Source organism: Dermacentor silvarum, chromosome 1 (assembly GCF_013339745.2).
Source record: "Dermacentor silvarum isolate Dsil-2018 chromosome 1, BIME_Dsil_1.4, whole genome shotgun sequence".
NCBI lineage: Eukaryota > Metazoa > Arthropoda > Arachnida > Ixodida > Ixodidae > Dermacentor > Dermacentor silvarum.
In genome coordinates this window covers 280,591,765-280,619,700 of record NC_051154.1, presented here as the reverse complement: position 1 = coordinate 280,619,700, position 27,936 = coordinate 280,591,765, and the positions used below count along the sequence as shown (strand labels likewise).

Sequence of the window (27,936 nt, the reverse complement as noted above, 5' to 3'; positions counted from 1 at the left end):
AACATATTTATTTATTGCACTTATTGGTGGTCATCGTGACGTTAGGTACGCACACACATTCGCCTATCACCTCTGTTATTAAATATGGCCGTCACAATGAATGGCTCACACCCCCGTAAACGCGGCCTCCCCATTACGACGACAGAAGAGTTGTGAAATTCTACGATGGAATGATGAGCGGCAATGCAGCCAGCTGTGGAAGAACACGACGAACGCGTGAGCAGTGGAACAAGTGCGTGCGCGCGGTTGCGCCGAGGTCCGCCAACGAGCCAGTTCGCGGGTTCTTCGCGGACGACGGATTTGCCCTAGCCATGTAGAGTTTCGCTGTAAAAACTTTGTGCAGCTCGACGGAGGGTTTTCGTCGTATACACAGCCAACCTCTGCAGCTGTCGCCGTAATCCAGCATGACGGCGGAGTGCGGGCAGACGCTATAGATGGTGTCATTTTCCCAAGATGGCGGCACCCAAGTTAAAAAGGCCTGTTGATGTGACTATCACCACTGATGCACCCTTTTCAAAACCACTGTCGAAATGGCTCAGGCCAATGATCTGTGTCTGGAAATTTTTCCACGCTTTCTTTTTATGCTAAAAGGTAACAAAGCTACGCATGTAGTTTGAGTGTGTGGAGCGTAAACGTATGACAAAGGTACTATTAGGCGGTTTGGTAAAAGTCGTCCTTACCTCAGAGACCATTTTTCCACGCTCAATGAACGCTGAAGAGAAACTAGACAAAATAAACGAAAATATTGAGTGTTGCTACTGGCTCACTTCATGTATATCATGAATTTCTTTATTGGTACAATTCAGATCGTTTGCAACATTATTGCGCCGGTACAGCGCTGCTATTAGAATCAGTACCAACTCAGCACATGCACTATATGCTTAAAATGTCCAGCTATGCGATAGGTCTCATATTGATTCCAAGACAGCTGTTGCTAGCAACGTGACCAAGCTATACCCGCAACGTGATATGAGTGAAGGATCGATCTGCCTTGTCCGTGCATGTTCACCACGCTAGGGAGTCGTCTTCCCCGTGAAATTTCGGACTGCGGAGACAATAGGATAGTCCAGTAAGCCCAGGCATTTCACCGGCGCTCTGGCACTGACGTAGGCGCACTCCATATGGTCGACGGAGAAGCCAAGCTCTATTTTAGACAACGAGGTTTGGATGCGGTTGGCCTGCAGCGAAAACAGAAGCCTTAGGTCAAATAGTGCATCAGAGTGGTCATACGACAGACACAATATACACTGGGACTCATCGCAGATAAGGTGAAATTACAGGCAGTTTTAGAAAGCACCATATGCAGAACCATATCTAGAATGATCTGTTTGTCTTTGTTTGCACACGCACCTTCAATTGAAGCTTTAATCGATCCTTATAAGAACTTGCTGATGAGAATAGGTTGTACAGTAAGCTTGCTGGATCAGGGATTGCCATATCAGAAACTATCATATGTCGCATATCAAATTCTCTCATATAATGACATGCGAATACTTATAAAACATACGTGTTCATATGAGATAATTCCATGTATGGCATGTGTATAAAATATGAGACTTTTCGACACGTTTCTGCAATAATATCTAAGGCGTAATAGTTCAGCGGAAACCAGCTAGGTGGAGAGAAGTAATTAAAGAAAAACTATGAGACATCCACTCAATCTTAGCAATTGCTACAAATAAAACCCATACGGGTTCCTCGAAAGGAAAGCCTCGCAGTTGAAGACGTCCTGGTCTGGGACTCGAATCGGGGACCACCCTCCTTTCTGGGGCAGCCGCTCTACCATCTGAGCTAACCAGGCGACTAGCAGATGGCAGGGCGAAGTCTAATTCATCAACAACTCAAAGCAAAGGCAAGTGTCTGACGTAATATTTCAGCGGAAACCCGCTAGGTGGAGAGAAGTAGTTAAAGGAAAAATGAGACATCCACCCGACCAGGTCAAATTTTTCTTCAACTGCGAGGCAATTTCCTTTCGAGAAACCCGTATGGGTTTCCTTTGTAGCAATTGCTACGATTCGGTGGATGTCTCATTTTTTCTTTAATAACATCTAAGGGAAGTGCTGTGGCGGGTCGTTCCTGATTTTTTTTCCGCGCAACGTAAAACGACAGTTTCGCACTGTGTTTCGGGTCACACGAATGAATTGCAGCAAAGTGCAGCAGTTGGGCGAGTTGGTTAACGTTCATATTTAAAACAAAGCTAACGGAACGAGAAGCGCAGGATGAAGTACACAGGACACGCGCTGACTGTCTAGTGACATGTTTACTAGCAGAAACAGCGAATAAATAAAAATAAGGACAACCTGTTCACGCACACGCTCATCGAGCCGCAACTACGTGCAAATACTTCTTTTTTGCAGTGGAGCACGGAAACAGAAGGGACTGATATGTTAATTATCATACATCTTTCTTATGTGGAACACATCAACGATTTCACTAAGTCACGATGTGCATGATGTCTTTTAACGCGATAGCGTTTAGGGCCCCGTGTCGCAGAAAATCCGGCGTCGGCAACCGGCGTGTGATCGCGGGTGGCGGAGAAAATCATCCAACCACATCGACCGCGCAGGCACTCCACGTGGAGCAATGTTTTGGTGAAGAAAAATTGAATTTCTCACAGTGAAATCTGTCAGAAAATGGTAAAGTACGACTTTACCATTCAGCGTCGGATTCGCCGTCGGATAGTTTACCAATCGGCGTCGGATTGTAATTTGAATGTATGAGAAAACCTAATTCTGCTACGAGGAAACTCAAACATTTCTACCAGACCTGCGCGCGTCGGGGCAATAGCAAACAATTAATAAAGTAATAAAAAAGGTGCTAGGGCCTTTACATTTTAATATAAGACCACTTATATGGCCCTTGAAAAAACGTCTTTCCAGCAATGCATTTCAGTTTAAAAGTGAAGCCGACTTTAAGGGGATCGGTGTAAGCTTGGTTTTTGTAAGGTGGCTTTTCCATGTTCAGTATTGCAGTGAATGAAGCCTACATGCCGTGCGCGAAGGTTGCGATGCGAACGGGTCCTGATAACGCTATCGCGTTCTACTCTTAAAGGTGAAGCTTAAGCGTCCTCCAAGTTTTTGAACGATGTCAGTCGGCGCATGCCCTGTGCACTTCTACCGTGTCTTTCGTCCCGTTTGCGCTGTTTCAGAAAACATCCCGCAAGCACACCAAGTATTTTTGTGACTCCGCTTGCACAGCCAGCCAACCGTTTGTAGTCAGAAAAAGGCATACAGCGCTAGTGCTTTTGTATTTCACGCCTTCCACATGAACGTGAAGAAAATGCTTTGCTAACACAAGCTGTTAACATCGACAATGTCATCAAGGTTAAGTTAGGGCTTTATGACGTTGCAAAGCAACGCATGGGCTATGACAGACACCGCATAACTCCTGATTAATTTAGATCACTTCGAGTTCTTCGGCGCGCACAAAATCTAAGCACACGGCCATTTTTGCACCGCCTCCATCGGAATGCGACCGAAGCCGTCAGCCGAACCCACGGCTGCATGCTCTCATTAGAACGCCATAACTACTGAGCTTCAGCGGAGGGCACAAAGCTGTTAGCGTATCCTCATCATACGCGAAGTCCTATACATGGTTCTCACCTTTCTTTCAGAAAGGCGCCTGGTTAAGCTGAATGCATATGACGGCATGGATCACCATTTTGCTGTGGTGAGCTGCCATGGATCGTGCACCAGGTCGCATGCGACGTCCTTGTGTGCGGCGTTATTGGCTGCACTGAGAAGATGGCACCGCCATCCCTCCACAGAAGTGGTCACTGAGCTTCATGATCATTCACGGGAATTCATGAGAATTGTCGCGTCTTTATTCTCGATTATTCTGCGCAGTACGACAATTGAAATTTGGAGTCTGATATCTCGGAGCACGGACACGCTAGAATAATTCTTCCGACTGATACTGTGTAGAAACTCGACTGTCTCTAAGTTTTCAATACAAACATACCCACTTACTGCCGTCAACAAAAAAAAAATTGTTGAATTTTAGTTAATTGGGCTGCTCAGAGCGATAATTATCATCTCACTTTCTGCCTCCCTAGCCACGTAACTTATTTGCACAGGTGGTCTTCGCGTGCCTCCCAGTGCCTAACTTTAAGAAAACCATAAAGCTTAGTTTTGAACACCCTGTATTATCAGGCGCAGCCGCCAAGCACATGGCTGTATTGGGTAACGTCCTTTTCCTATAAGCTCGGAGAAACCGATTCCTGGCTTCGCTACAGGTCTTCTTCCTCTTTCTGGGGTTTTACGTGCCAAAACCAGTTCTGATTATGAGGCATGCCTTAGTGGAAGGCTCCGGATTAATTTTGACCACCTGGGGTTCTTTACCTGCACTACAACGCAAGAACACGGGCGTTTTTGCATTTTGCCTCCATCGAAATGCGGCCGCCGCGGCCCGGATTTGATCCCGCGATCTCTTGCTGAACGCCTGAGCTGACTGAGCCACCACGGAGGGCTACAGGTGTTGCTTCAGCCGTATAAAATGCGGGTTTATCGTGATAAAAAACGCTAAATTTCGGTAAATAAGACAGGCTACTATCATCATCATCATCATTGACAGAAGCTGACCCCCCCCCCCCCCCCTCAGAAAAAAACCTGCATCCGCCCCTGATTGCTTTCGCAATCAAAAATCCGTCCGCGAGCGATAGAGCTCGCCGCCTCGTTTGCCGCCCGCTTTACACGCCGGGCGAGGAGGTTTTCCCCGATTTCCGCTTGCCCGCTTTGGTGTGACGTGCCTTAAAGTTGGCGCAATCGGCGCTGCCTTACGGTTCCGATATTAAAAGGAACGACAATGGCAGCAATGCGTATGCTGAGCATGTGACGTAACTTAAAAGAAGTTTTTAAAGAATAGTAGTACATTAACTTTTAATGAATAGTGGGCAACGGCGCCAAAGTTAGCGCCGTTGCCAACTTTCCGACACCTCGCTCTACTCAAGACGTCCGTTCCTTTTTCGGCCTGTGTTCTTATTTTCGGCGGTTTGTGAAAGATTTTGCAGCACTACCACGGCCCCTCACCTGCCTGCTCAAGAAAGACGCGACTTTTTCTTGGGGTCCTGCACAAGCGTCCGCCTTCTCACCGCTGATTGGAATACTGCCATCACCACCAGTGTTGGCTCACTTCCACGAATCTGCGCCCACAGAAGTCTGTACCGACGCCACAGGCCATGGAATCGGCGCAGTTCTAGCCCAACGTCAGCATGGTCACGACTGCGTTATTGCTTATGCCAGTCGCCTTCTTTCCTCGGATGAGTAAAACTATTCGATCACAGAGTGAGAGTGCCTCGCTCTAGTTTGGGCCATCGCCAAGTTTTGCCCTTACCTCTACGGCCGACCCTTCACCGTCATTACTGACCACCATGCTCTATGCTGGTTGTCTTCTCTCAAAGATCCCACTGGTCGCCTTGGTCGTTGGGCACTGCGACTTACTTTAAGAATACTCGTATAGGCACCGGGCGCGGGATGAATTTGGACCGGTGGCGCCTTAATGCTGCTGCGCCACGAATGTAATGGCAAGTGGCGGCCGGGCCGCGCGCAGCAGGCGCTGCCGTGAAACTAAGTCTGATCAAACATGTTGCGTTTTTGGGTGCACCAACAGTTACTGAACCATGGCTGAAGCTGGTTAGGCCATTCAATTCAATCGTTGTTCATCGCGGCATCGCGCTTTTCAGGCAGAAAGTCTGTATATGTGCGGTCTGTGGCAACAGCGCGTACAGTGCTCAGCAGTTGAAACGCGATAAGGCTGTTTCACATGGCGCGATTTTCACACAGCGACACAGCGAATTCCATCGCTCAGCGACCGCTGCGACGTCGCGGGCTTTCCGCGACGGGATTCCAACATGTTGGAATTTCCGTCGCTGAGTCGCAGCGATCGGCGAGTATGGGCGGAGCAACGTGACGTAACAGCAAGCGCCGTCGAAATAGGCGCTTTCCTGTTTTACCGCGTGTTGGAATCTCTGCGGAGCAATGTCGCGCACCAGTTTCAATGTTTTAACAGAGCGTACGTACCCACCAGCGCCTGTGGCTCAGGAGCTTCGTCAACGATTTTTGTTTTCTCCAGCTCGCACAATTCATTTAAAAGGAGAAGCTGCATGCTATCCAGTCGGGAGCTGACGCCGCCTTTAACATACGGCACGTACCCTCATGATCGTCACCGTTGGCAACGTCTTCATTGCTTGAAATTGTGCCAGGCACTTGCACACTTAATAGTAGCTTCTTTGGAGAAGCAAATACTCCTCCAGGAGAAGAGTTGTGGCTTCCATCGTACCGCAACAACACAACTAGAGGGTAAAAAACAAGAGCACCCCACCACGCCGCACGCTTATGCGGTTTGTGCAGCATTTTCACTCGCCGCAGCTGCGGACTAAGCGATCGCAAAGTCTCAACGCGTTTAAGTGCTGAAAAATTGTGTACTATTCTATTTTCAAAAAAAAAATAATACGAAATTGTAATATTTGACTAGTTTCCATGTTTTTATTTAACGATGCAGGCATGGATACTTTGTGAGCAGGGAGCAACCTTGGGCGTCGCTGCGACGGAAATCGCGCGGTCAAAGACTCATGTGAAAGCTGCCAGCGAAAATCGCTCTGCGACGTGCGCGACAGAACGATTTTTTTCGCCCCAATCGCGCCATGTGAAACGGCCTTTACGCGAATCGCATGGTCGCCAGAGCTTTTTGCACTGACTGTAAGCGTTGGGGACACCAAACTTATGCATTGTGGTGTAGAGTGAAAGCGAGAACCTTCGTAACGCATTATGACTGCATTTGGTCCCACGGCAATCACTTGTGGCGCGAAAAGAAAAAAAAGAAAAAAAATACGGCGGCAGCCGCGCGCTGCCAACGCTTCAATCGCTGGGAACTGTACATTTCCGACGCTAATTTGCTATGGTCTAGTTGTTCTAACGTTAATAAAAGATCCATTCCAACGCAAGAGCTTCGCGTCCTACTTGCCTGCCTTCGCCTCCGCAGTGTAACGGCTCCGGAGTTTGGGCACCGAAGGCAAACACTCAGATTTGTAGTCATTTTGCTGTCTTATCAGTGTATCAGTCTTCCTTTTAATGTACATTTTCAATCCTAGCAATTCCCAACTCTGGCTGCGTCAGGCACATGACTGCGCTGTGCATCGATGGCGAACGCCAACGCAGGGGCGTGTACTCGCCGCCACCGATGGCTGCCGTCGCACTTAGGTATGTAAAATGGGCCGTGACTAAAGATTGGGCTAGTTTAACGCAATTAAGAATGGGGGAGCATTGCAAACATAAAAGAACTACAACGTACAGAGAACGGTAACTTACTGACACATGTGCGATCGGCGAAGCAGTTCAAGAATCAGAATAAGGAAGGCGTATGTCTGCTTTTTTATTGCGATAGCAATTAAATGTGCACTTCAACCGAATTTCTGCCGTCAGCGTCACCGTCGTCGTCGCGGTTCCCTATAGATAAAATCTTCGCCGCGCGCCGTATGCCCGAGTGAAAGCGTGCGGGGACGCGCGCTATCACGGAGAGCCAACGCACTCAATCTCCCACGCGCAAGCAAGGAAGCAGGAAGCCAGCGCCGGAAAGAGCGGGGGGGGGGGGGGGGCACTTCTACTCCGCCAACAACCGCGCTTGTCGCTCGTCCGCACCGTCTCTTATCTCCACATGGCTCTGACCTTTATGCGCCGTGCATTCGCCGCTCAGTTTCCGTTGAAGCGATAGACCGCACGTACCTTCGCCCGCTGCGGCGTATGCTTGCTGCCAGCGTTTTGACAGTCGTCTGCAGTCATTCAGTGTGATCTATTCGTGTTTGTGCGCGCTCACACCACGCTTGTGCATTCCGTTAGTAATAGTCGGGCCACATTTTCCAACGCACGCTACACATGCAATGCTGCCCGGATCGGCAGTGCAGCGCTACAGGTGTGTCCCTTCGCACGCGCTGCCCACGGGAAGCGCTTCTCATCAACACCACCGTTTCACACGCGCCTTCTCGTGGTCATCGAGCCTCTCTTCATGTCGGTCTACTTACGCCGCAGCACACCTGCTTAGTTAATCAGCTCATGTTTACTACAATTCATATTGCTACCAAAGCCGCTCACCTTACTTCGTATGACATTGCTGTGTTGCTATCGCATTCATTGCTTCGCCCTTAGGGCGAAACTGTGACATTTTTCTGTCCATAATTTTTGTGTTTTTCGCCTATTTACATGATTAAATACGCGAGAATGTTAACGCGCACAGCAAAATAACATCTGGAATATAACTGCTGGAGCTCCACTTAGCTTGCCGCGGTGAGCTCCGTTCGCGTGGTGCATTTGCATCGCAATTTGCGCTCGTTTTCTGCCTTGTATACTACCTGTTGCCAAGAATGTGATCTGCCTCGTACAAGTGACGACCTTTCTCAAAAGCAGACACACGAAAATGTGTTTTCCGGTGCATCAGCCCATAAAACCCGCTGTGCCATATCAGTGGAAGCACCGAGCGCCTTCGTCCCGTCGTCTGCTTCACGTGCCATTGCTCTGACAGCTGCCGTTCGCGGCGCTGTTCGCCAGCGTATTGCAGGTGCGCCGCTGGCGCGTTACGACGGCCGCCCGGTGCCTATACCGTCGTTTACAAGTCTGGCCGCTTGCCCCAGGATGCCGACTGCCTCTCCACACACTAAACATTTTAACACCCTTAAGGGTGTAAATCAGTTTGTCGCCAGACGGAAACCCTAAGGGTGCCGTTTCCTACACCCTAAAGTTGGGGTGCTAGTATAGCACCCTAGAAGGGCGTTCAGCAAAAATTATGAAGGGTGTTAGGGTGTTAGTCCCTATTAAAACCCATTTTCATAGGTGTTGAAAGGGTGTACACCCTTTTATTTCTACAGTATACGGAAGACAGGCTCAGCTGTACATGCCTTGAATTACGACTATATAGAGCGATCCACGCATAACTCGTGTGTGCCAGAAGGTTCAAGTTCAGCTACCAAACACGGCGTCTGATAGCCAAGCTTGAAGCTTCGATAGGCATATACACATTTATACGTGTGGATCACAATATATATTAGTAATTCAGGGCCAAACCTGTCTTCACTGCACAAATGCAACCTAGCAAACTATAACTTTGGAGCGTGTATATCTACATCAATGGTTATTACGATTTACATATCCATATAAAATGTAATACAGACCAGCAATACATACATGATACTCCATTTTCAAGGAAAGTAAATATATTTATTCCATGCTTGAATACATACCTACATAATACATATATAACAACCTAAAACATGCAATCCCAAATACATCTGTAAGTACATGAAAATTTACATTTCCTACAAAAATACGTTTTTTTTTCAATATAACAGATCAAATCTGTCCTATATACAGGGTGTTTCAGTTGACTTGGGACAAACTTTAAAAATATGCAAATGGTACGTAGCTGGAAAGAACCAAGGTAATGTTGTTAGCCGTCGCTTGGAGATACTGAGACTATTTTTTGTATTCCGCCTAATTAGATAATTAGACTTAATTGTTTATTCAACTTCTCAATTATTATAATTAGATTACAAGTGTCAATTAGAAAATTGTATAGAGCAACATGAGAAACTCCCGATACAGCTTTCTGTTGCTCAATACGTGCAACACAAAAGTGTTTTTCCAAGCGTGAAAGATGCCCGCAAATACACATAAAGTGACTCGAGCGGCCAAGTGACTCGAACGACAATTTTGCGTGTATACGCGGGCTTCTTTCACGATCGGAAAGAAATTTTATGTTGCACGTATTGAGTAACAGAAAACTGTATGGGGAGTTTCTCATGTTGCTCTACAATTTACTCACTGACACTTTTCATCTAATTATAATAATTGAGAAGTTGAATAAACAATTAGGTCTAATTATCTAATGAGGCAGAGTACAAAAAATATTCGGAGTATCTCCAAGCGACGGCAAAAACATTACCTTGGTTCTGTCCAGCTACGTAGCATTAGCATATATTTAAAGTTTAGCTTAAGTTCACTGAAACAACCTGTATATATGGTAACACTAAAACTGCCCGAGTTTGGTGCCACTTACAGGAATAAATTTTCAATATTAAATTTCAGGTAGAAAAATTCTAGTTTTGGTTTGCAAAGGTCAATTAGGGAAGTACATGAAATGCAGAGCAAGCACACAAGAAACACACCTGTTATTTTGTACACCAATGTCATGGCAAATCATTGTGAAAAGCTGATTTGGACAGTCGATATAATGCTTGACCGGCCCAGATTTTTGATATACTGAAACAACGTATGTTTCACGCATGAACTTGCTTTAAATAAGGTTTGATCCAGGAGCATCGAGATGAATTTTCGCTCCTCAACAAGGTTCCTTGAGCAAGAAAATTTTTTTCCCGCCTAAATAATTTTATCAAATATAAATAGAGTTCTCTGAGCTAAAAATGCTGCGTAGCAGATTTTCCAATTACAATTCTGGTTTCCTTATATTTTGTAATGCGAAGGCACTGCATGGTCTGTTATAAAATATGTTGCTTGAAAATGCTTTTTTTCTACTGCAAGACAAAAGCCTAAATATGCCACATTTATTACTGTTTAGGTGCGAAGTGCCATATCAATGGGGGCCTTATAAAAACAAACCACTGTTCATTAAGGTACTCTACTGGCCACATGCGGATGAAGTTAATATACATTGCCAATTTCTAAATTATTTGTACTTGGTGCGATAATGGAAGATTAGGGCTTGTAGCACATGAGTACATAAATCAGCAAATAATGTCTATTAAATCAGCCATACTCTGGTTACTGAATGAAGCTTCAAATGTGTGAGTTCACATTTTTTAAACACAGGCCATCATGCATCAGCCAGTCATGCATAAATAAATGTTAAACATCACACTTAATATTCTCCAACAAGAAATGATTGTATCAAACAGTATAAAAGTATTAAACAGCATATATTAGTTGATTCAAATTAGAATAAAGTGTACACATTTGAGCTGCAAAATTGTAATTTATGCAGGAAATCACCTTTAGCCTTCATAAAAGCGAGAATACTGTTCACGGTTAACCACAAGGAACAGGGACCCCATTGTCTGAGCATCTTGACCATAAGTGCAGTAGATGGCTGTGCTGGAATCCTGCTTCCTGCATTAGCAAAATAAGAACAGAATCATGAGAGTTGACTACATTTCATTACGATCATATACACTGCGGGGAATTTGATAAGGCAACAAGCTTCTTGTAGTAAATCAGTCGGACGCCCAGTGGTGAAATGAACGTAGGTTTATTGACGCACACTCCTTTTATAGCATGAGTGAAACTCGTGATAAGGCCACCGCTGCTTGCGTGGGTGATAAGCGATGAAATGTACATGTGACGTCAGTACATAACACTCCTTCCTTCTAAGATTAGTTATACAAAGAATACAAAGCTACGTTGGGCTATTCATCAATGCCATAACGTAGGACAGGCCGTCGAACGCGCGTTGACCTTCGAGGCGCGATCGAATCTTGGTTGGTATGCTCTGGGCTTGCCTCTGGTGCCTCTGGGTTCGTCAGCTGCTGCTGTGGGCGTCTTGCGCTTGGCTCTTGAACAGGTTGACTCGGGCTCGCCCTTGTGGTTGCTTCTGGGGCCGTCGGCTGCGGCTGGGGTCGTGTTGCCGTGGGAAACAACTCGGCATGGCAGCCCTCCCCGGTACCTTTGTCTGATTCGGACCTCGTCCAGGCGCTTCTCAGTTGGTTCCGATGTCGGTGATGGCGCTCGCCGTTATCCAGTTGGACCGTGTACGACACCGGGCCTCTGACCGCCACCACTCTGGCCGCCTTCCACCTGGGACCTGGAGTGAAGCTTTTAGAGTAGACAGTGTCACCGACACAGTACCTCTTGGTAACTGGGTGTTGAACCTCAGGTGCATGTTGTCGGTCCGGATGAAGACGATCCAGCGCAGTTCTCAACCTTCGCCCCATCATCATTTCTGCTGGCGATTTCCCTGTGACAGAATGTGGCGTCGTGTGCTGTTTAAACAGGAATCGCGAAATCTTGCACTGTGTTGTTCCTTCCCGTTGCTTTTTTAAAGCTTCTTTCACTTCTCTTACCATCCTCTCGGCTCTGCCATTACTGGCGGGATGATAAGGTGCAGTAAAAACAGTACGCACACCATTACACTTCAAAAAAGTTTGCAACTCAGCGCTTGTGAAGGCCGTTCCATTATCCGAAACGATAACGTCTGGCACACCATGTGTCGCAAACATTTTCCTTAAGCTTGTCACGACGGCCGCAGCTTTCATTGATGACATGATTTCAACCTCCGCCCAGTTGCTGTACGCATCTACCACGACAAGGAATACATCTCCTTTGACTGGGCCCGCGAAATCCATGTGTAGACGACTCCAAGGTTGGTCTGGTTTGACCCAAAAGTGAACGGGAGCCTTGGGGTCACTTTGTCGGTTGCTCTGACATGTCTGGCAGTACCATACGTACTCTTCAATCTGGTGGTCCATTTTTGGCCACCACATGAGCCCTCTAGCTGCTGCTTTCATAGCGCTCATCCCCGGGTGATTTGCATGCAGTAGTTGGAGCACTCGCTCTCTTGCGGCTTCGGGAATTATCACACGATTCCCCCAGAGTATGCAACCCCGGTGCAACGACAACTCTGTCTTCCTCACCTCGTATGGTGTAAACGTGCTGTCTAGTTGTGTCGAAGGCCAACCACTCAGGATCCAGTCCTTCACCCTGGTCAAGACGCTGGCTTTTTTGATCAGCTTGACGATGTCCGGTGCCTGTCACTCGACAGCTTCCAGTAGAAGCACGTCTCCAGGTGGTTGTGGTTCGTCCTCGTCCCCGGGGGCCGGCAGTCGACTGAGTGCATCAGCGTTGGAGTTGTCCTCACCTCGCCTGTACTGGATGCGATAGTTATACGCAGACAACAACAAAATCCAGCGCAACATTCTGGGTGACCATACTTCCGGCACTCGCTTGTCCGTGTTTAATAAACCCAAAAGCGGTTTGTGATCTGTTATCACCGTGAATTCTCGCCCAGCCAGGTACTGATGAAATTTTTTTACCCCGAAGACGACTGCTAGACCCTCCTTGTCAATTTGGGCGTAGTTACGCTCACTTGCTCCTAGAGTTCGTGAAGCATAAGCTATGGGTTGCTCCCTCCCGTCAGCTGCTTTATGGGCCAGCACCGCCCCCACCCCTACAGGGATGCGTCACAGCACAGCATCAAGGGACGCTCGGGGTCATAAGAAACAAGTACGGCATCGGAGCTAAGTAGCTTCTTCAGCTTCTCGAAAGCACGTTGGTGCTCACCTTTCCATTCCCATTCGTGGTCGTGGTCTAGGAGCCGGTATAGAGGTTCCGCCGCTCCGGTCCTGCCCTTGAGGAAACTGCTATAGAAGTTCAGTAGCCCCAAAAAGGCTTGCAGCTGCTTCTTGCTAGTGGGCGTTGGCGCTTGCTGGATGGCGTCAGTCTTGCTTTGGCTCGGGTGGATCCCTGTATTATCAATCCGATGTCCCAAGAATTCAATGCTCGTCTGGTTGAATTCACACTTCTCCTTGTTAACTCTCAACTGCGCTCTTTGCAAACGCGACAGCACAGCCTCCAGTCTTTCTGCGTGTTCTGCTGCGTTACGCCCGAAAATCAGGATATCATCAAGATAAGCTTTAACGCCAGGAATGCCTGCCAACAACGTGTCGATGACTCGTTGAAACACCCATGGCGCGACAGAAATTCCAAACGGTAGCCGCCTGACCTTGTGTAGCCCCTTGATAGTGTTAACTGTGAGCACTTCGGCCGACACCTCATCCAGAATAAGCTGTTGATAAGCTTGAGCTAGGTCGAGCTTAGTAAATATCTTGCTTGACCCGAGAGTCGACAATATTTCCGCGGTAGTAGGCAAAGGATACCCGCTGGTTTTAACTGCCTTGTTTACCGTGCTACGGTAATCCCCGCAGAGACGCAAGGTTCCGTCTTTTTTCCTTACCACCACGAGCGGAGTTGCCCAGTTGGAGTACTCGACTGGTTCCCAGACTCCTTGTTGCACCAAGCGGTCCACTTCCTTGGCCACATCGTCTTTCAGTGCTAGTGGAACTGTACGACTTTTGAGGAACGTTGGTTTGGCGTCGTCTTTCAGTTCGATGTGCACTGGCGGTCCATTGAAGCCAGGAAGGTCACTGCGAAACACCTCAGAAAATCGTGAAGTGACGTCTTCAACATTCAGTTGCTGAATTCCATGCAGCCCAATGCCCAACGGCCTAAACCAGTTCCGCCCAAGCAAACTGTTACCGCTTCTCGTCACTACCAACAAAGGCAGCTTTGCCGTCCGACCCTTGAATTCCACCACAACACTTGCGCGACCAACTACAGGCAACGCCTCTTTTGACCAGGTTACGAGCGTTGTGCTTGACTCTCGAAGGGGTATTTTACTTTGCTTTCCCTCGATAGAGCGAAACGTTTCTTCACTCACAATTGAGCACGATGCTCCAGAATCAATTTCCATGGGTACATTCTGCCCTTCAATCTGTACTTCAACCATGAATTTTTCTTCTTGCTCATTCACCTCGCAGAGGGAAAATAATTCGGTGATTTCGTAGGCGCCCTTGCTTTTACTCTCTTTTTTCTTCTGCTCGTGTGAAGTTTTTCTTTGAAACTTTCTAACTTCGTCTTTCGAACGACAGGCTTTCGCAATGTGTCCGATTTTCTTGCACTTGAAACATGCCGCCTTTCTAAAACTGCATAAATGCGGAGCGTGCTTACCGTTGCAGCGATAGCAACTGGACTCTTCCGCTGCGGTGTCTTGCTTCGTGCGAGTTGCTTGAATTAGGCCCTGGCTGTCTTTTGTCTCGTCTCGTCCCTGGTTGCGTATGTCTCGCTGCTGCTTTGCTGTAGCCTCAGCTGTCACGGCCATGTCGTACGCGACCTGGAACGTAAGGTTGGGCTCGGCGAGAAGTCTCTGCTGGACTGCTTCGTTCTTGATGCCGCACACGAAACGATCTCGCATCATGACGTCCAGCGGTAGTTGCTTGTCACCAAAACCGCAGTCTTCCGTTAGCTTCCGCAGAGCCGTGACGTAGTCTGCCACCGATTCATCAGCCGCCTGGTTTCTCCTGTAGAACAAAAACCTTGCGTGCAGCTCGGAAGGCCTCGGATGCAGGTGCTTGCGAACGGCCGTCTTGATTTCGTCGTAGCTTGCCATGGTCGGTCTTACTGGCTTCACCAGGGTTACGATGAGCCCGTACGCTGCTTCGCCGCAACAACTCAGCAGAACTGCTCTTTTCTGCTCGTCCGTTGTTATATTGTTCGCGTCGCAAAACATTTCCAACCGCTCGACGTACTCATCCCAAGACGCGCCCGTGCCAAGACGATACTCGCCGATCTTGCCGACAGCCATCCCGCCTTCTTTAACGGCGGCCTCGCCGGGCCGGTCCGCCTCGTCGCCAATGTAGTAAATCAGTCGGACGCCCAGTGGTGAAATGAACGTAGGTTTATTGACGCACACTCCTTTTATAGCATGAGTGAAACTCGTGATAAGGCCACCGCTGCTTGCGTGGGTGATAAGCGATGAAATGTACATGTGACGTCAGTACATAACACTTCTGAAAACAACACTCCTAATTATTGTGACTGAACCCAAGGCACAGCTTAATTGGGCATGACAAATGAAACGTAGGCGAAATTTCCAGTTTTCAAATTTAGATACCGTGATCACTAAGTCATCGTGAATACAATATGGCATAGAAGCAAAAATGAATATACAGTAGCCTTTTCACTATGGAAAAATAAGAGCATAAAATGTCAATACTCTACCAACGACATCTCTCAGCAATGGGCATTTCTCCACGAGCATGGATGCGACCGCAATATAAAACTCACAATATAAAATCTGCAATGTAGTTGTGCATTACACTTCAGAAGCACTGCACAGAAGACTTCATGGGAGAAGACACAATAAGACTAGTATGCTCAAGGCATGAGAAAATAATTGTTTTTAACGAAACATTTATACACTACGAGACGAAGAGCACTATTCTACAGAGAGAGTGCACAACAGACGAAAATGAAAAAAAAACCCCAATTGCATTCTCACCTGCCCTGCATTACAGTAGCAAAGCAGTACTTGCATCTAGCCCAACAATGTCCAACTCTCCACTGCAGCATATAAGACCTTTTCTGTATACTTAATTATTTTTTTATTGTATATTTCTTTACTGACTGAGTAAGAATCAGTGTTTCAGCACATTTCCCTGGAAAATATAGAACGTCCTGTCAACTGTTTTTTGCCCTTGTTCCAATGTGTTAGCTCGGCAATACAGTGACAAGTACTATTCCCTTATTTATACTTACAATCCTTCCTGATGGTCCGAATTCCCACTTCGTGCTCTGAACAGTGACGTACGTCCTTCTACTCAGTTTATGTTGGTTTCCTACAATTTGTGTGGTCCTTCATATTGTAGCTGCTCAACTAGAGCCAAAAATTTCCTGCTGTCTCCTAAAAGCACCATCTTTATTGGATAACATATCCTATGTTTCCCCCTCACTGTGGGTGAGTTTATTTAAGGGCTGACCTATTTGCTAGACCGCAGTGCCACAACTATTTCTCATCCTGTGTTGCCACGACATGCATGAGTCACAATGGGTGCAAATTGGCTCCCCTCCCCACCCTCTCTGATTCCAGGTCACTCTCTGTCCTAAATGTACATTTTGCCACCTGGAGAATATACAAAAGCATTGCATCCACGTGAAAAGTGCTCCTGTTAATCTTTTTTTCTCTTCTCCTGTAACGGCTGTGTTAAATCAAACATTTTCGCGAATTTCATGAGCAGCTCAGTAAACGAAATAGGCACATGGTTTGCTGAAAAGAGGTTTTCAACTACCATAAGAAGCCACGGTTTCTTAAAATTTCTTGAATTCCCTTTCAGTCTAGATAGCAATCAAGCACATTGATTTTGATACTGTTTTCAAAACAATAAGAACAGCCGAAATTTTGACGTGATAATTATTTGAGAATTAAAGATAGAGGAGTTTGATGCAATGAGCAAATAAGAAGCGCGTTGGAGAGGGTAAACAAATATTCCTTTCCCGCAAATACATTGGTAGGAGCAGGGTAACTTGAAATGAGCACTGAATGCACAATACGGAATATCATGCTGAAATGCCCCGATCTCTGAATATCTTTGCACAAAAGAAAAACTTCGTTATAAAAGGCAATGATGAAATTGCAAGTATATACTTCGGAGTCGTCATATCGGCAATGTGCACTGTACCATCGGCAATATCTAAAAACTGCACACACAACTGCACAAAATATCAACCTAAGGCTACCAAAGGAGCCTCACAGTATTAAATGGAAACTTGGTTTAGAATATTAGGCTACACGCCTATATCTACTTACAATGTTGTCTGAAGGCAAACATAAGTGGCTTGCCCCTGATGGGTTTCTGATGGAGAGCACAAAGGCTGGGAATTGTGAGGCTGTCATCTGGATGACCTGCAAGAAATGATATATTAAGTTCCGCATAAACAAATGCTACCAGAACCAGAGACAAGATCACTGGCAATAAAGCTGATTTTGGTTGGCAAGAAAAAAATCAAAGTATAGACTCGGTACAGCTTACTGAGAAAAAAAAAAAACCTCATACCACAGATGTTGCAGTGAAAGTTTATTGCATTGAAATTTCCACACACATATACGCTTGCCTGCTCATACACTGTTGCCAGTGCTGTGCCAGCGTTATTTCCATTGTTTATATTTCATTTAGTGCTCTCTCAGTTTATTACCAGCTATGAAAGTGGCTAAGTTGAATGTAATGACTAATCTTAGTGCCACATTGCAAATCTATACTCGATCACACTAGTGACATGTGCTACTATGCTGGCTATAAATAGAGTGAATGAAGCAAATTTGATTAATTATTGTTTTTCCTTGCCAATTCTGGCCAAACAGCACCAGAGAGTCATACAATTCAGTGGCAACTCCGTGGTAAATGCAAGAGGAATGCGTTAGAATGTAGCAACTCCTTGCAGGTCTCAAATCCATTATTTAAACCATGTTCACCACATTGCAAAGTGTTGTTCAACAAGTCACTTTACTCAAGTCCTGCCCTTTCGAGGCGCGAAGTCTTACACACACACGCACACCTGCACCACATGACTCGCTTTCAACAATTTACACACATACGTTTTTTTACATTTTGACACTTTTACTGATAAAGCATAAAAAATTTTATCGGACTCACTGCAACTTTCTCAATCTAAACCTCCAGATCAATCAAACAGATTCTCGAGTGCGAGGGCATGCCTTATAAATTCCATTTTTACGAATTATAATTGGGCTACTATAGGGGACAATAGGGCATGCGAACCACCCAGAGCGACCTAAAGCTTAGCACTTCATATCTTCAAATAATTAAAAGCTGCTGAAACCAATTGCTACATACGCGGAACATCGCAAATAACCACCTATTCACAATTTAAGCAGTTTTCTCTTTGAATTCGGGAGTGTTACGTGTCAAAACAACAATTTTATTAAGGGGCACGCGATAGCGGGTGAGTGGATTGATTCTGACCCCCAGGGCTTTTCAACGTGCCCCCAATGCACGGGACACGGGCGTTTTTGCATTTGTTGGCAAAACGTTTTTTGTGTGGGCGAAATGCGGCGGCAGCATTTCGCCCGCCGCCGCCTCCATAAGCAGTTGCCTACTTCAAGGAAATGTGGGCTAACCCAAGGTACACGTTTCACGACCGAAATTAGTGCACTCGTGAAACACACTTTCCGGGTTTCTGATTCATGTATTTATGCTGTTGATGAAACGTTTATTTCAAAATAACAGTCAAGGAAGTTGATTCATCAGGGTAGAGGAGGGGAAAAGGAGGAAACTTACACCTTCCACTGGTCCTCCGGCGCGTCCTATAATATATCCCAGGGTGGCTTCCAGGGTGGCTCGACACGAAACTCTATTTCCAGGGCGGGGACAGCCGCTGCACTAATTTTGAAGAGGTTTATTACGTGTAAAACTACCGACCTTATGCAATACACACCCACACACAAGCACGCGCGCACACGCAAAAAGCTCACAAAACACGTACGCACGCACGCACGCACACAGACAAAGCGTTCACAAAACACGCACGGACGTACGCACGCGCGCGCACAGAGACCCGCATACAAGCACGCGCGCACGGCAAAGTACTCACAAAGCACGCACGCGCGCATGCACATACATACATAGCACTCACAAAACACGCACGAACGCACGCACGCGCAAGCACATACAGACCCGCATACAAGCACGCGCGCACACGCAAAACGCTCCCAAAGCAGCAACGCACGCGCGCGCACGCACACATGCAAAGCACTCACACAGCAGGCACGCGCGCACATTAGAGCGCTGCACGGGCCGATTTTTGCGGCCCGGTCCCGGCCCGGGCCCGTTTTTTACATTGGGCGGCCCGCCCGAGCCCGATCAAAACTTTTATGGCGAGACCCGGGCCCGGCCCGGGCCCGGAAATAATCTGCGTTATCCGCCCGGCCCGGCCCACCACCCCTTTACCATAAGTCCGAGCCCGGCCCGGCCCGAGCCTGGCTAGAAACCGACCCGAACCCGGCCCGAGACCGAAAAACACGTTTTTCAGAGTTGAGACGCCCGAGAATAACTCGCAGAAAGCCCGAGCCGGCCCGGGCCCGCGTCAAAAAACCCGAGCCCGGCCCGGGCCCGGGTCAAAAAGCACACGCCGTGCCCGAGCCCGGCCGGAGCCCGTGGAAAAACTGCTCTACCCGGCCCGGCCCGGCCCACGGGCCGGGCCGGGCCCGGGCTTTCGGGTAAGCCTGAGCCCGTGCAGTGCTCTAGCGCACATACAAAGCGCTCACAAAACACGCACGAACGCACGCACGCCCAAGCACATAGAGACCCGCATACAAGCACGCGCGCTCACGCAATACGCTCACAATACAGCAACGCGAGCGCGCGCGACCACGCACACATACAAAACACTCAAAAACATGCACGCACGCACATACAAAGCGCTCAGAAAAAACGCACGGACGCACGCACGCACACGTAAAGCGCTTACAAAACACGTACGCGCGCGCTCACACACACACAAACGGAGAGAGAAAGATAGCCCAAAACACGCTGAAGGAAGGCGTCCGGCAAGCAGCAGGAGCAGCAATACGCGAGTGTGCCAAGGAGAGCCAATATTGCGCCGGTACTTTCGAAAGGCGAAGCCAGTCCCGTCACTACTTTTTCTACGCGATACAAAACGAACGACCGTGTTATAAGCCGCGCTGAACTCGCAAGAACACCACATTTCCGATAGTTCAAGCGCTCAGAAACAAAGCGGGATTATGCAGGCGCACCACGCCCGACGTGGCCACAGAAACGTTTGTTACACGGGGGCACTCGAGGTATAGCCATCTTGCCATAGTACTGCATGCAACTGCTTTTGCGCTTACATTAGTGAATTATGCTATGGGATCACAATGAGATACTTCTACAGCCAACAATAACGCTTAATCAAATAAAGAAACACCAAATGAACAGACACTTGCCTGAAACTTTCCATACTGACAGTAGTATACCGACCGCCGACACCGGGCACGTTGCAACTGCTTGTATCCGCCTCCGTGGATCCATCAGCGCGTGCCAAGGCTTTTAGTTGAGGTGGGGCACGATTATTACACACCGCACGGACTACGTCTCTGATTAAACCGCACATAAAACCAATCACACGTTTAAAATTATTTCCCAGAGCGCGAGACGCGGACAAAGACAAAAAGAAACAATCTTTTGAAGCAAGAGCCAATGAGGTGACGAAGCTGCTTCCGCCTTCCCGCCCTGCCGCGCGCCGGGTTGTGTAGGCAACGGTACAGCGTCGTAGCGTCAGTTCCGGTCGCTTTTCATTCGGGAGGGCGCAGCCGCGTAAATCGCGCTGCGCCGAACTCAGTCAAACTGTAAAAATTATCTGCCGCTGCCCGTTTATTCTCACAGGTTTGCTTGTTGGCGTGGCCGCCTGCTTGCTGCCACTTCGTTGTGGTCTCTAGCTGTACCGGTGAGCTGGGAGTTGCGAATACGTTTCGCGTCGAGCGTTACGTTTATTTATTTTAAATTTTTTTGACGATGTCTGGGCTGCATGACTGTGAGTGCAGCGCACAAATCGTGACCGTCAGCGAGCCTATCAGCGCGCTTCTACAGGTACGATCAAAATAACGGCTGCGTCCGATCAAGGAGACCATGCCAGGTCACAGCATACAGTTTCAGCGAGATCGTGGCTCGATAAGAGCGCTACATTATTGGTCGTGCCACGTGTGAGACGCAAGCATTCAAATCACTCGTGGGCGTCTGCCAAAGGAGTGACAGTTGTGCTCTTCCGCAGTACATGTTTCGGTTTCCCATATTTCCATAGTCCGGAATTCATTACACTGAAGCAATAAGCGGCATCAGTTCTTGGCATTCAAAGAACCGTTTATGAACTATATCGATGATGGGCTTCAATAATTAAGCAGGATCGTCTGACTTCGTTGGTAGAGAAGTGAATTAGCCTAATTTTTATGCCTGCGTGTCTAATTACTACCTCGAATAGTTTAAAAAGACATCTCACCGGGGTTCGCCCCTTTTTGTTGGGCTGTTAAGGGCACCGCTAAATTCCTGCAAAATTTTGCAAGTTGCTTGCGCGTTTTCATTCAACTAGCGCAGTTTGTATTAAAAGTGTCTAATTGCACTGTAGTGTCACAGTGAGCCCTAAATTTAATGATTTTTCATGAAATTGCAAGTGAATGTGTGTACTTTTCAAGGTAATATACGTTTTGGAGTGCCCGTCATACCAGTGACATCAGTATCTTAGAAAAAAGTGCTATAGATTGAGACATGGCTCATTGCGCGGACGTATACGCGTTCTTATGGCCAGATTTATGCATGCATCCTTGTGTTCAACACCCTTCATACGTTGATCTAACACCCTTCAGAGGTCGATTTAACACCCTTCGTTGAGCAACTTCGCACCTTATGTGTGGTATACACCCTTATGATAGGGTGTTTTTAACAAAATGGGTGCTAGAAGGGTGTACATGAGGTGTACATGCGGAAAACACCCATTTTAACACCCTTAAGGGTGTAAAAATGTTTAGTGTGCAGATACGCAGTAGATACACCGGACGCTGCCCTGAGCGACTCCAGCCCGTGTGTTCTTTCCATCTCTCAACTCTTCAACATCGCTGCCGAACAACTCCTTGAGGCGTCCCTACGTAAGATCATCAAAAAATTGCACTCCCACGCTCCTGATCCTTCCCTCCGCCTCTATGTACTCCAAAACGACACGTTCTTGACGGTCTTGACCTGACGGTCTTGACCTGTTGTTAGTCATCCCGGCTCACCTCCGTTCCACTGTCCTGGCGCAGCTTCACGACGCACCAATGGCGGGACATCCTGGCGTGTCACGCACATACGACCGCGCACGCCGCCGTTTCTATTGGCCTGGGATGTCCCGCTCAGTGTGCCGTAACGTGGGCTCATGCGACCTTTGTCAGCGCCGAAAAAAGTTGACTCTGCCGCCTGCAGGCCATCTTCAGCCTCTCGACATTCCTTACGATCCTTTTCACCGCGTCGGCCTCGATTTACTTGGTCCGTTTCCCCTATCCGCATCTGGGAACAAGTGGGTCGCCGTTGCCACAGATTATGCGACGCGGTTTGCCATTACGCGTGCACTTCCCGCTAGCTGTGCCACCGACGTTGCAGACTTCTTGCTGCATAACGTCATACTCCACCACCGAGCTCCTCGGCAACTGCTCACTGACCGCAGCAGACAGTTCCTGTCCAGGGTGATCGATGACATTCTAAGATCCTGCGCAACGCAACATAAACTGACTACAGCCTAACATCCACAGACGAATGGCTTGATAGAACGCCTGAACCCCACCCTTACCGACATGTTGGCCATATACGTGTCTGCCGACCACCACGACTGGGACGTTGCAATACCCTTTGTGACACTCGCGTACAACACTTCCAGGCATGAGACCACGGGTTATTCGCTGTTTTTCCTCGTATACGGTCGAAACCCTACATTGCCCATGGACACCCTGGTGCCTTCTTCTGGGTGCCCACCCACTGAATATGCTCAAGAGACTATTGCACGTGCCGACCATGCACGTCAAGTTGCTCGCACTCGATTTTCTGAGTCCCAAATCCACCAGCAGTCTCGCTATAACAGCCACCACAGGACCATCCACTTTTTCCCTGGATCGCTCGTTCTCCTGCGGTCCCCAGCACGACGCGTTGGCTTATCCGAAAAACTGCTCTTCCAGTACACCGGTTCATATCGCGTGTGCCGCCAAGTGACTGATGTCACTTATGAAATCACTCCACTGCTGCCTTCGTCATCCTCTGCTCCTCTCCGCAAGGACATTGTGCACGTTGTTCGTCTCAAGCCCTATCGGGCCCCGGACACCCCTTAATACCTTGTGTGGTAGTTTTATTTTTTTTCATGTACCCTTCGTTCACCTGCACCGAGTCGGTGCTTTCGCCGCCGGAGGGTAGTGTTATAAGCCAGTTGTCCGGCGGACAAAGAAGATGCTGAAGCATAGAGCCGACGAGACGAGGAAGAGGTGAAACTGGTTCGCCATCTTTGTTGTTGCTGGCCATCATTTAGTCTCCTTGTACATAGTGTAAATAAACCCCCTTTTCTGTAAATCTCCCCGTAACAATATTAAGGCACATCTTGAATACAGCAACGGCGCTTGCAGCCATCCTGGTGTTTCACGGAGTATTTTTTGCAGGGCCTTTAGTTGGCTAATAAGCAATGTGAAATTGTGCAAATAAGTTAATATGTTCCTTAGGGCGTCAGTGATATTGTAAACAGTTGCAGAGCGGGATTAATAGCACTCAATGAGTATGTTTTCATGACCTGATACTTTACGGTGGTTCTTTTTTCCGCGTCATAGAAGAAAGCCCGCGATATATATATATATATATATATATATATATACATATATATATATATATATATATATATATATATATATATATATATATATATATAAAAGAGAGACATCGCCGCTCGGTCGGGTGTCTGGTTTGCAGCACTATCAATCATGTTTCGAAAGAATAAAGGCCACATATTCATTTGTGAAAAGTAATAGGCCTTGGCATCCAGCATTGTTCAAAATGGTAAATGATAGGCTCGCACTAAAAGCGAATCGAAACACACTTGTCGGATTATTTCACGATGGAACTGCAAATTTCGTTCTACCAAAACACGGTAGAGAGCGCTGCAAACGAGACGCACAAGCACGCAGTTATGTCTTATTTAAGGCGAAAGCCTTATATGTCTCATCGTTCAGTCTACCTTCAGTGTCCTTGAGCGAAAACCGTGTCGTCGTACACGATGATGACTCGGTGTACTAATTAAATTACTACACCGACCCAGCATGTGTCTTACCTATGTGCAAACGCTCATGCAGCAATTGTGATGGTGTGCGGGTCACCGTCGTCATTGTCTTCTATGACCGTAGAGGCTTGGGCTAGTCGGTACATACTCGAAAGGGGAACAGCGCGAAAAAGCAGGACAAGAAGACAAGAAGGGAACACTACAGACAAGAAACACTACAGTGTTTGTGATCTGTGCCGTAATCCGGGACTTGACTTTTCGCAGTGCATGATCCGCAGACGCTACCATGACGCGTGTGCCCGAGAAATCTTTGAGGCTGCTGCCATTGCAGGGAATGGTGCGTCTTGCGTCAGCACTCCGTCTGTGGCCTTGTCTGAGGCAGAACTAACATATCTCCGGAACCGTCACAATTCGCGGGAAATCCAAATCTAATCAGTGTCTATTTCTTGCCCATGCGCAGTGATATACCCTTCTTTTCTTTCTTTTTCTTCTTTGGTATATGTGTTCCTTTCTGAATAAAGAATTCAGTCGTCAGTCAGCGCTAGTGTGTGTCTCCCTTCTTGTCTTCTTGTCCTGTTTTTTCGCGCTGTTCCCCTTTCGAGTCTTCTATGAGTAAGCAAGCAACGCTCACGCGACAATAGAGATATTTAATTTCACGTACGTATGCGCTCTGCGCACGCAAACGTGAGTTCTAGGTACGTTACGCGCTGCATGCTTGGGACGCTTATAATTTCGCGTGCGCAACACTCTGTTGTAAGAGGCCTTGACAACGTATACATCGTAGTTTCCGCATGTCTACTTGCGCGCTCTGCTGGAAGACATGAACGCTATTTCAGCCAAGTTCGTTCAAGACGAGCCGAAATCGGAGCCAATGCGTTATTCTCGCACTTCGCAAACGTCCGTGCTACTTTGCAAGTGCTGCCGTTCTCTGCCTGCGCTCTAAAAAATGTTTACACCCTTTGGGTCGTATCTTGTCCCCAAACGACAATTGTCATCTGCCTTGTTTGCGTTTCCTTTCTTGAAAACTCTGCGCTCGCTACTTTCCTGTAGAGAATGCTGTGTCACGCTGATAACGCGCAAGCCTTTCGTAACTAGGAAGTACGGGGCTCGCAGCGTTAAGGAAAGGCAATGCGGAAAAGATAGATGTTGATTATTGTTTGGGGACAAGATACGACCCGAAGGGTGTAAAGTTCTTTTAAAGCGTGGTCCTAAGCTGCAAAATGCCTCCCAGCTTTCTTTGTGGTCAACATTATTTATCTGTGCTCTTGTAGACTTCGAAAAGCGCAAACCCGCAGCACAACAGTACGGTGTCTAACCACATGCACCGTCGGCACGGCCGGTTGCGATCCTGAAACTGCTCTCGGCTGTTTCGAGATGTCGCGCGAGCCGCTCGCAGAGCCGGTCACGTACGTACGTGGGGCGCGCAACGCAAAGGCGCAGATTTAGCGTGCGTACGTGAGACGCGACGGGGCTCCGTACGTTCTGCGCATGCGCAGTTAGATCCCGCAAGATGATCACGTACGTAGCGCTTCTACGTACGTGAAAAACTGTCTAAAATTGATGGTGCGCGGGTCACCGTCGTCACCGTGTTAATTACGTTGCACTTAATTCAGGCACTCGAACCCACGACCTTCGGTGGGAGTCGAACCCACCACCTTTGGCGCTGAGGTGAAGTTAATTAACACACAGTAAATAATGTAGAGTTAATTAAGGCACTCGAACCCGTGACCTTTGGTCAGAAAAAAACAAGAAATACGAATTAACAACGCATTCGAATGAGAATGTCAAGTAATTTGATTAATGTCTCTTGAGCGCGCACGCTTTGGCCTTCACCCTCTTTGGCGTATGTTAAAGTGACTGTAAATTTCTTGTTTTGTATTTCGCGGATGTATTCCAGAGCACCGGAAAAAAGAACCATGTCTTAATAAATAATATTATGGAAAGAACTTCATTGTGTTTTATTTTATTTACAATCACACGCATGCTCTAAAATGATAATTTAAAAATTTACGCAGTTTCTTATGTTATTAGCTAACTAATCGCACTACAAAAAATACTCAGTGTCTCGCAGGATGATTACGAGTAATATCCCGTTGTTCGTAATCACTTAGGATGTATCACTATTTAAAGCTTGGTTCAAGTTTTGAGAAACCCCCAGTATATTTTGCCCTTGAATGGAAATATTGCAGTTATTTGTCGATATCGAACTCTTCATTGTCCACAGCATTGTTATTAGTGGAACACATGAACCAAACCAGTCCAAATAAATATATTATCCGCCGTGGTTGCTCAGTGGCTATGGTGTTGGGCTGCTGAGCATGAGGTCGCGGAATCAAATCCCTGCCACGGCGGCCGCATATCGATGGGGACGAAATGCGAAAACACCCGTGTACTTAGAATTAGGTGCACGTTAAAAAAGCCCAAGTGGTCTAAATTATTCCAGAGTCGTCCACTACGGCGTGCCTCATGATCAGATCGTGGTTTTGGCACGTAAAACCACATAATTTAATTTTTTAATAAATATTCTCATTCTAACCTATAGCTTTTCAAGAAAATGACCATCGAACTCGCCATACGTCGTTTTTCTGAGTGGTTGGTAAGAAAAAAACGTTACACCGCATAAAACTGCAATGGCATGTCGCAAGCGTATTGAAGCGAATTGTCATCAGTATTTCTTTTCTTTCTCTTTTCTCATGCCACGACACGGTAGGTGACAGTGCTCCTTCGCACGGTTCCCGTACCTTATCCAGAATTCCAGTGGCAAGCTCCCACACGACGCGTTTCGCCGATGCTGTTCTGATGGCTGTTTCCACGTTTGGCGTGTCTTCGTGCTTACGATTTTCAAGCCCGGTGGTGCAAGTCTAGGGGGTGGTGATAAGAAGACGCGGGCAAAGGATGGCACAATGCAAAGCAAGAGGTGAAAAAAGAATCGCGAAGGATATAAATTTTTATGCAACTGTTTAGCACATTTATCTGATGCTAAATTACTAAAGAAATAATCGGTAGCTTGCTTCGATAGTTCTGTTAGAAACGCCTCCGCTTCAGGGAGAGAAAAAAAAACTTTGAATCGAATACTGTTTTACTGCAGATGACGCCCGGACACTAAAGTAAACTGACATCAGAAGGCTCCCAGTGTAAACAAGTAGAAGCAATAAAATCACGTCATGTGCCTCAATTTTAAGCGTCCTTTGTAACTTCGATAACTTAGGCTTTTGCTCTGTCTCATTTTTTTTCCTGCACAGTCTCAGCTTTTGCTAATGATGTATTTATTTTTTAAATGCTATTCTCGTTTAGCTTTCGCGGGCACAGCCACAATGAACGTGGCGGTTTTTGTCCTGAGCATCGTCCCAATTTTTTTGACGTTTACCATTGCAAAAAGTTTTTATCGTTTATTTTGGTTTGCGAGAAAGCAGCCCAATATTAACCATCTTTAAACACGCAATATGCACGTTTTGATCTGTGCCGTTCGTCTCATGTCCAAACCTGGCAGCTTGCAGTCATTATGTTGAACTAGCATTTATTTACCAGTGTTTACGAGCGATTAACGTATCATATTAACATAAAGTAATTAGTATACCAGCTTTTATCTATA

At 47.1% G+C, this 27,936-nt stretch overlaps 1 protein-coding gene across 1 annotated transcript; it reads right to left on the bottom strand.

The window, feature by feature from the left end:
• Positions 1–13,221: 13,221 nt before the first annotated feature.
• Positions 13,222–15,555, bottom strand: LOC125942186 (uncharacterized). The gene is made up of 2 exons (XM_049660341.1): positions 13,948–15,555; positions 13,222–13,457 (listed from the first exon to the last, which is right to left on the bottom strand). The coding sequence occupies exons 1-2, from the start codon at positions 15,535–15,537 to the stop codon at positions 13,365–13,367; spliced, it is 1,683 nt and encodes a 560-aa protein (XP_049516298.1). The 5' UTR covers positions 15,538–15,555; the 3' UTR covers positions 13,222–13,364.
• Between the last annotated feature and the right edge of the window lie 12,381 nt (positions 15,556–27,936).